Source organism: Mytilus trossulus, chromosome 3 (assembly GCF_036588685.1).
Source record: "Mytilus trossulus isolate FHL-02 chromosome 3, PNRI_Mtr1.1.1.hap1, whole genome shotgun sequence".
Classification (NCBI taxonomy): Eukaryota; Metazoa; Mollusca; class Bivalvia; order Mytilida; family Mytilidae; genus Mytilus; species Mytilus trossulus.
This window is the reverse complement of record NC_086375.1, coordinates 188847-198761: the sequence shown is the minus strand read 5'-3', so window position 1 is coordinate 198761 and position 9915 is coordinate 188847. Positions and strand designations below refer to the sequence as shown.

Here is a 9915-nt window from a genome sequence, read left to right as displayed (position 1 = left end):
TTCCGTTATCATGTACTTTACTTTTTTCTGTGGTTAGATTTGTTTGTATAAACCATTTATACTAATATTAATTTGATGTTTTATGTGATCTTTACAATGTCCGTATATAAATTAAGAAATTATTATGGAACCAAGTTCCAACATCCTCTGGAAATGTTGACCTGCATATAAAAATGAAGATGTGGTATGATTGCCAATAAGTCAACTCTCCACAAGAGACTAAGCGAGGAAATTAAAAGACGGCTTTCCTCCAAACTAGTTTAACTTAGGAAGGAAGCCAGCTTTTCTTCAAACGATGGATCATAATTTTCTTTTGAACGACATTGTCAGATATTTATTATGACATACTTCTTCAAATTAGCCAAACGATATATTCTATGAATCTTAGCACGTGTTTGATAGATAAACTAATCATAGATATCAGGACTAAATTTAGTATACGCCAGACGCGCGTTTCGTCTACAAAAGACTCATCAGTGACGCTCGAATCCAAAAAAGTTAAAAATGCCAAATAAAGTACGAAGTTGAAGTTGATAGGCCACTGTTCTTTAAGCGCGGCCGAGCAAGGAACTTTGCAATTTCCTGTTGCATAAAAAATTCCAAAAATGTTTCACTGACATGTTAACATATATTTATCACATCATGTTAAAATCTTTTATTTAACGTGATAGCAAGCTCTGTTTTATATATCAAAGATTTTTGGCAGGCAGGTTGTTATTTTGTTTTTACAATGCTTTATTGTGGTAGTAAACAGATAACTGTAAACGTATCAACAGCATAATTATGCTAGAAATACTTTTCCGACTTCACCTTTTTATACTGGTACGGTAATTAAACACATGGTTCGACCATGCTTCAGGTGGCGGTACATTTATTGTGATGTGTAACCTTGATTAACATGATTGGATTGCTATAAAGACGAATGGTTAGATAACCACAAGCAGGTGCCCGTTACCTAGTACTGGAATGTGTTGAAGTACTACACTGCTGAACTCGCTGAATTGATTTTGACAAAGACTGTAAATAATTATGTGCTTATATCATCGCCAACATGTTAAATTCACCCATGCTAGGGGGCAACTGTGACAAAACTTTTACAGAATTATTCTAGAACATGTATGTCAATGTATTCCGTGTCCATCAGAGCACAGCGTAAAGGTGGATGTCACAAGTGACCTGTAGGCCAATATTGAAAATAAAACATATTTTGCAGATATTTATTTTTTTAAATTCTTAGAGATCGTATGCATCATTTGTATATAACATGTCAAATATTCACAGCTGTTCATATGTATAATATATTTCAATGTCATCATAAAAATATCACATTTGTAGACATACAAACAGATGGGAACTAACATTTCATTATATGAAAAAGAATAAATATGGTGATGTTGGGGGAAATTATGACAAAAGAATAATAATGTCGACCATGAAAATAAATATACATATAAAGGCAAGCTACCACCATGGTCTAAATAGTTTCATAATGATGTGCGAAATCGATTATAAACAAAAATACAAAGAAACTCAACAAAACCATTACTACGAAAGGAAATGCTGACTTCACAAATGCCTACTTAATCAATTTAACATATTTCCCGGATTGTCCTTGTTATCATACATACATTTAAAGGCTATCAAATGTGTAATTACATATTTTGCCTTGAAGTGTAAACATTTACTTGTAATAAAATACGGCGGCATTGTTTTAAAGGTCTGTCATGATCATAATAATATGGGTATTTTGAGACCGGACGTTTGTTAGAAATCAATGATCGCTTATCTATAGGAATATAGTACATTTAATACAGTTTTTAACCGAGGTGAACTAGTTACTGGAACCGAGCCAAATAACCTTACGTTCAACGTTCAAATAGTCGTTTTAAAATAGTTTAGTATTACTCTATATTGTTGTTGAGAAAAAATTAAAAGGATTTTGTCATAGTAAATAAATAAATGAAAGAAAGTGAAAATAAGTTGTTTTTAAATGGCGGTAATCTATCGGTTTGACTAGTAAGATAGGAATGTTCAAAAGTTGTAACACAAAGGATGCCTTGCATCAAGCTTGGCATAACTAGAATTGCATTCTTTCTTGTCATATTCTTAATTTGATTAGTTTACACCTGAACAAAGCATAAAAACTCGTGTGTTAAATGATTTGAAATTTAATCTCTCGAACAAAGTTAAAACTTATTTTCTTTAAATTATTTAACAGTTACCATCAAAAGTACAATGATAAAAGATAAAATACAAGGAGATTATAGTTATGCTCATGTTACTTTGTATTTTCATCTGACAGAAAGTAATTCATTTAATTTTAAATGACTTCTACTTGCATGTGACTTGTAATTGCAGAAAGTTTAAATTTCAAAGGAACCTTTAGCACTATGAAATATGTTTTGAGGCAATTAATGAATATTTCTATTAAGAGTATTTTGTGTTCAGATCACATAGTGTGCAAAAAACACTTAACTCCATACGACAGACGCCATACTAAATCCCTACGCTTAATTCGCATGTGCAGTTTTAATTGTTGTTGCAAACACTTCATTTTTTGAATAAAAATACCTGGCGTCTGCTGAGACATTTCGTCTCGTCAGTTTTGTAAAATAATGTATTGTCGCAGAAACCGTGATTAAATTTTAAAGGATCTGTTGGTTAATTCTTCAAAATTTTTACACAAAAAGGTGTAAAAGTACATTAAATATGTAAATGTAAGTGTAATATGTCAATTTAGAATGATTAGAACATTATACGGAAACAGATATCCTGGAGACTTCAAGGACTGTGAAAATTGTCTCCCCTACAGGTAAATCAAGTAACAGTTGGGACAGGTAAACAGCACGGTGACATTTTACAAATATGGACCATCAATTAAAGCCTCAAACGCTCCGATGACTAGGATCACCTGGCCTAAAGCTAATTATGTTAAAACACCAATGTTGCATACATAATAGTCAACAAATATTCTCAGTAATAAATAAATAAATTATACATCGTGAGATTTAATTATAGTGGTTTTTAAAACCTCAATTATATCTGAACTTCTTTCATTAAGCGATAATTATGACTGAAAATTAAATGAACATAATGTAATGTTTTTCTTTCGCTGATGATAAACCATTCATGTAATAAATTCAAGCTGTGATACTTCATTCATACACCTAACACATTTTACATGCATAACCACATGTCAGAACCACTCTAATCTCGTTCAGAAACATTACGTCTCGTCTAGCACTCGTATCAAGCTATGAAATACGGTGTCTATATCACTATCATGACTGTCAGCACACGATTTTTCATGAAGATTTTCCATAAGAATATCGTCCGTTTTGTTTTCTATATTATTATTATTATTATAATTGTCCGAGTCATTGGAAAGTTTGCAAGAATCTTCTTCTTCTAAACGTTTTGTCAAAGGGTCATCGTTATTGAATTGTGCACTAACTTGATTTTCCCATTGCAAATAACTAACATCACACGATCGATAGAAGGCTGACTTGTATCCTTGATAACTTTTTGCTTTTTCGTCTCTAATTTCCTTTTGCACTTTCTTGAGAGTATTGTTTATTAGAACCGACCTTCTTAAGAAATGTTCAGGGTCATCTATAAGTTTCAGTTTCTGAACTGTTATTTTTAGTACTTTCCTTCTTTCTTCCTTCCTTTCCTTGGGGGTATTCAGAAATGGAGATATTCTTTTTGTTGGAGGTTTTTCCAACACGCAATCAGCTGACTTTTTATGAATCTTTTTATGTGGAACATTATCCAAATCATCACAATCAATTCCAGACTTCCTTTTATTATTTTGTCTGTCTATTCCATCGAATTCAATCTTCATCTCGACTTCATTTTTGTTTTCATCAACGTATGAGCCTAAAAACAGATAATACAATAATAACAATATTTACAAAGATAATAACTATTCATTTCCCTATAATAAACTGATGACATTAGTATGACGTGATGATTAGGATGTTCAAATTTATTAAAAGTAGTTACACACATGACATGGAAATTTTATCAGTTTCATTACTCAATCATGTAAATTAGAAACAACATTTTAATTGTTGCAGCGTTTATAAAAATACAATTTTAAGAGTTGACACATTTTTAAATGACTTATACTTAAGCCATTTTGAGGGACAATGAAAGTTGTTAATCATATCGTTCAAATTACCTCTTCAAAACACTAAGGCCAAATCAAAAATACACATGTGTCCATGTTTGTTCTACTTATCTTAATGTTAAGGCCACAAGATACCTTAAAGTGTTTACTAGCAATTTTATTTTATGATTTTATTTTTTATTCTCACTGAATCGTGACAAGTTGCATGTGATTATCATATACACAAGTTTGTATTATAATTAAAAAAATATATATACCTATACCTAAGCAAGGAACCTAAGGTCTTTGTTTTTGTTTGACCTATTGAAATTTAATCTACTGAATTATTACTGTTTTTATTTGACCTATTGAAATGTATTTGAATACTAAAAAAACACTCGAGTTTAACGTTTAATCAAAATACGAAACAAACATTACGTGACTGATGCTGTAATTTAACATCATGGGTGGAACTATTAATTTGAGACTTTCACTAAACAGTCTGTATCAAGTTGTTAAGGCGTAAGCAATTATTAAACATGTTTAGATGTCCATGTCGGTGCAGGATACGTGGCACCCATTAACATACACCAAAGATAGAGGGCAAGATAGAGAGACTTGTCAAAACTTATCGGATAAATGTATGTTGGTTTACCTTTAGTGTAACCAACACCTGTCCATGAAACAAATCTAAATCTCTATAAAAATTTCAAAATTATAGCGTTTCTGAATTTTTGAAGTTATATAAAGAAATCGCGCTGCAACATCAGTTTTTTTTTATTTAACATTAAAAAAAACATGAATGCATTTATAACGCATAGCTAAATTGTAGATAAAGAAAGACAGGTGACATTGTACGTCTTTTTATGCATAGTAGACAGATAGTTTACTAAGTTGCGTTTTGATTACTTTTGATTATAAATATTTCAATAAATTACAATATGGATTTAAACATGTATTAATCTTTTATTCACACACCATGATTTGACTGTAAACAGCTTATCAAAGTGTCCGACATACTATCAATTAAATGGTTCTACAGATACACGTCTCTCACAAAAGAGGTATTGAGTTCAACCAAGACAAATAAATTGAACTCGATAACACGATAAGTATATCAAACAAAGAAAAATCAAAGAAAAACTATTTCTGGCGAAATATAAGAATATTTTACATTATAGATTTGATAAATACATGTTATATATACCATATGGTAATGATATTATATATAACAGTCTATGTTATGTTGTAAAATAATATTGATTGAAATTCCATCCATAAAAAGTATATTAATCGACTAACCTGTTTTTGCCACAGATTTTCTGCACATTGTTGAGTGGTTTTCGATTCTGCAGGTACAATCTGCTAATCTGTTAGGTATCCAGTTATATCCCCCAAAATCTCCAGGTTCCTCATTAAATCCTACATGTTTATTGTATATAGGGTTCATCGGTAACACACAAGTCATCATGGATATAAATTACTTTCGTCCCGTCTTTATCCTGTTTATAAAAGTAATGGAAATCAATCAAGTCCTTTGTTCAAAGTTACAAAATGATAAAACACAATAATCAAAACATTTACATGATTTTTTTAATATCCACTAACTCAGTTAATTGTGCGACTGTAATAGTTTCTCGTAACTTGAGCAGACGACCAAATGGAAGGCGTCGTTTGTAACCTGCGAGTCCAGTCGTATTACATGAAAACCAATGATAGATGGATAAATTTTCTTTACATATGTTAAGAATTAAACAAACGTGACTTAACACACTCGTTAAACTTCCCCGAGTGTCAGCCGAACGATTTCACAAAGGTAATAAACAATAAAGGTAAAAGTTGATATTAAATAAACATCCAGGTAAAGAGATACATTGTTGATAAAATTGTTTTTGTTGCAATCCGAAAATGATGTACAACTGGTTAGAAGCAGACGATAAAGAACTATAATCTCTAATCCACAAGTGATTTATTTAAAACGTCCGCTCAGTTAAATTTTCCACTAATGAATAAAGTACAAAACTTTGTAGGTGGAAAAAAAGTTGATATACGAGTGACTAATTTTGTACAGTTTAAAGAACTATATCCTGTTAAATAATAACTGCTCTGATAACAATCTCAATTGGAGATAGTTAGTTGAAAAATATGACAAATTAAATCCGCATCAGTCATAACTCGGTAATGTAACTAATTATATCCTGCTAAAATAATATTACATATATTAATAGACAAACAAGTTGTAATCACATAAAATAAAATGACTACCTTTATCCCATCACTAAATGGAACTTACAACTACTATCCGCTACCATCGATCGTCAGCTGCTAAAACCCCGAGGCTCCGTGTCATTCGATACTTTTCTTGACACGCGTCTTCACAATGTACAAGTTACATGCAGAATAATTTTATCTCTCCTACAAATTAACGCCTAGTACAATCCTACGTATTCAGTTGATTTTTTTGCACATTTTTCACACTGATCACGGATTATTGATTAAGACTGACATAATCCTATTTATCGGGTAATTTTGTCAAAGTTGACTGTTTGTAATCAAAATTGATGGTGAAATTAAAAATGATTTGTTAGACTTTTGTACTGTATTGTTCGGGAGGCAGTTAAACACTTTGATCTATGAAAAGTGGGTGTGACAATCACAAAGGACTCCAAAACAAATAGACATAAATTAACATTTTCAAAAAGGTTACCGAAATGTCTTTATGCATACATTAGATTTTCTTAATTTGACAGTTCATATTGATCATTTTTACTGGAAAATTACATAGAAAACCAAAGAATTTCACTTCAAAATTTTCCATAAAGCATATCCGTTCTTTTATCTTATTTCTTTGTGACGTATCTATATTGAATTACAAAAAGAAGGGAATTTAATTTACCTTACTATTAATGTGGTTGTTTTTGTTTATTGTTTGATTATTATTTCACGTTTTTAATGTTGGGTGTTTAATTAAAGTATTAACATGATAACTTTCATCAATAAATGTATGAGATATTTGTCACTGGACGTAAACCAAACAACCATCAATCAATTCTAACGGGTTTTGTTATTTGTTTAGTTCTTTGTTGTTTAGGATGGTTCTAAAGAAAACGAATGTGTTTTACGTTAAAGATCTATCGATTTTTGCTGGGAGAAGTAATTGAAAGTATTAAGCGATTAAAGTGCGTGGCATAATCACTAAGATAGACAGTTTAAATGGGTGATATGAAATTAGATAATATAATATTGACTGGTGATTTAAAGTTGAGAAAACTCGACAAAGGATTCTTGTATCATTTAGTCGACTCGGTATAAACTTAGGAATGTAAGTAAATATGTAAATATATGAATTGTCAAGTAAGACTTTTAACATTTTTCTTATGGTCATTAAGAACAAAAGAATAGTAAAACATTAAACAGGAATCTAGCTTTAACCAGTGCAGACCAACAGTCTGTTGTTAATTCAACAATACGATGGAGGGATTGATCTATGAATCATGAGATGGCGAATAAACTAACTACATGTACTGTGGAATCTTTTATATTCGTTTGTACAAATTTTCGTGGATTTCGGAAACCTTGCATTTTCGTGGATATTTGATTTCGTGGTTCTGTCAAAATATGAATACAACTTTATAGAAATTTGGGTTTCGTTGAACATTTAAATTCGTGTGTTGACCTGTACTCACGAAACCCACGAATATTGGAATCCAACGAATGATAATGTATCCACATGTAGATTGGATGCCAAATCCAATAGCAAAATAGCAAAGTTATAGATCTCTTTACCATCAAGATATTACAACTTTAACATACACAAAAACACATATTGATTCTATTTTTTTTAAACACAAATAAAACAACAAGATATGAATTTCTCGCAATTCAAGATATTATAAAATACACAATACAAAAATCAAGATATCATTAAAAGATTAAAGAATGCATTACCAACCTTTAACTGACATGTAGACTTAAGGTTTTGATAGATCTTTGTTCAAAACTAATAAAAGTTGTACCCTCGAGGATGTAGTATGGCAAATATGGTATTACATGTCTATAATGGAACTAAATATCGTTTTAAAAACTATACACATAAGGACCTTCGGGGGGATGTTACATGTAACTTAATACACATATGTAAATTGATTACCAATATTTTATACAAATCCTGAAGTAAAAATAACTAAAGTGACATCATATTATTTAATTGTTTGGATTAGAGATAAGATAGTGAATACTAATATATCAAGAAGATTAACAATAGGAAGGAGACCTTGTGGGTGATAACTATCCGCTATCTTATCTTCAATAAATAAATATATTTAAGTCAATATTTTAAAAGATGAAAGTAATGTATGTATAAGTAGTTGAGAAGCGCTATGACAACTTTCAAGCCCTTTAATGAGGGATAATATCCGAGTCATAAATACGTTTTTTGATAGTGATTGATTACATTACATTTACACATTGTTCAGTAGGTTAAGGTGATCGCTTATGTAGGTGAAAATCCACTCTGCAGATGTATATTAATATTAAAATCCAATAAGTAAAAACTTCAAGTTATTGATTATACTTTATGTGTTATTTAATAACATATTGACGATTCTGACATATAATAATGCTGATACTGTCGTTTGCCTTGAAATGTTTACGTACAGGCCCAAGACCACAATTAATGACCCTACTTTTCGTTGTTCACGAATATAGTTCCCTTTAATTAAGGTGTATTCTTTCTTAATTTTTTTTCTTTGCCTTTCTCATTGATTATTTAGTTTTTATGGGTTGGAAATGAAAGAAGATAGGTGAAATAAACTTTTGGTTGTTGTATTTTAACTTATTTTGATATGGAAAGAGTGATTAGGCTAAGTGCAAAAAGGTGATATTTACAGTTTTCGGAACATCTCTTGACTTGTCAATAGGGGTAGGGATGTGTATTGGCTAATTTTGTAAAAGTGATTGCTTCAATCTTTCTGAATTTTGGATATACTTTTGGACAGGTACTATACATTACACACACAAAAGATTGGACAAAAGTGCATGGTGCAAATTTTTTAATGTGACAAAAAGTTATAAAGAACTAATAGAGGAATTAATTGTGGTCTGTGGCCTACATACACATGTATACTAATTACTTATCAGTAGGTCTCGCCATGAGAATGATTAGTGGGGTATCGTTTTTCAAGTATATATACCAGGGAGTGTTTTTTTATTTGATTTCTTAGGAAAGTTATGATCATATAAAATAAGCGTCAATATCTTGTAATTTTATGCAAACAATGAAGGTGTGTGATCAATGAATATTGAAAATCTGCGTTTGAATTAACTTCTGCTCGTTAGATTTAGCAATAACAAAAAAAGAGCGTTTGCAACAGAAAGCAACACAGAAGAACGCAAACAACACTACTAGACTGTTGTGTGATATTACCACAAAGATTTGAAGCTAACGCAAAAAAATCATTAAGGAAAATCCAAGGATATGGTGTAATAATTTCATGATGACCCAAAATGTTGCCTACACACATTCTTTGATTATTTCCAGGGCAAAGTCACAGCGAGTCCTTTAACAAGAAATAACCACAAAAAAAGCAACAACCTGTATTTCAAAAACAACATCTTAACATCGTTAACGTTTCGACAATGACCGCAAAAACCACACGGTTGATAAAACGCTTAAGGTATAAAAAAACCCTTGTAAATGTAAAAATACGCAATGCAATTCTTTGGATCAGTTGTAACATTCTAAATTTACACATTTTCAAATTACTATAGAAACAAAAGCTATATAAAAAAGAAGATGTGGTATG

At 30.8% G+C, this 9915-nt stretch overlaps 1 protein-coding gene across 4 annotated transcripts; it reads right to left on the bottom strand.

Moving 5' to 3' along the window:
* Positions 1–1203: 1203 nt before the first annotated feature.
* On the bottom strand, positions 1204–8245 carry LOC134709951 (uncharacterized). Of its 4 annotated transcripts, none has more exons than XM_063570077.1 (3): positions 8064–8245; positions 5414–5613; positions 1204–3879 (listed from the first exon to the last, which is right to left on the bottom strand). In XM_063570077.1, the coding sequence occupies exons 2-3, from the start codon at positions 5580–5582 to the stop codon at positions 3227–3229; spliced, it is 822 nt and encodes a 273-aa protein (XP_063426147.1). In that variant the 5' UTR covers positions 5583–5613; positions 8064–8245; the 3' UTR covers positions 1204–3226. The 4 variants fall into 4 exon arrangements, with proteins under 4 accessions (XP_063426147.1, XP_063426146.1, XP_063426145.1 ...); XM_063570076.1 differs by lacking the exon at positions 8064–8245 and adding an exon at positions 6405–6668; XM_063570075.1 differs by lacking the exon at positions 8064–8245 and adding an exon at positions 6377–6662.
* Positions 8246–9915: the final 1670 nt, after the last annotated feature.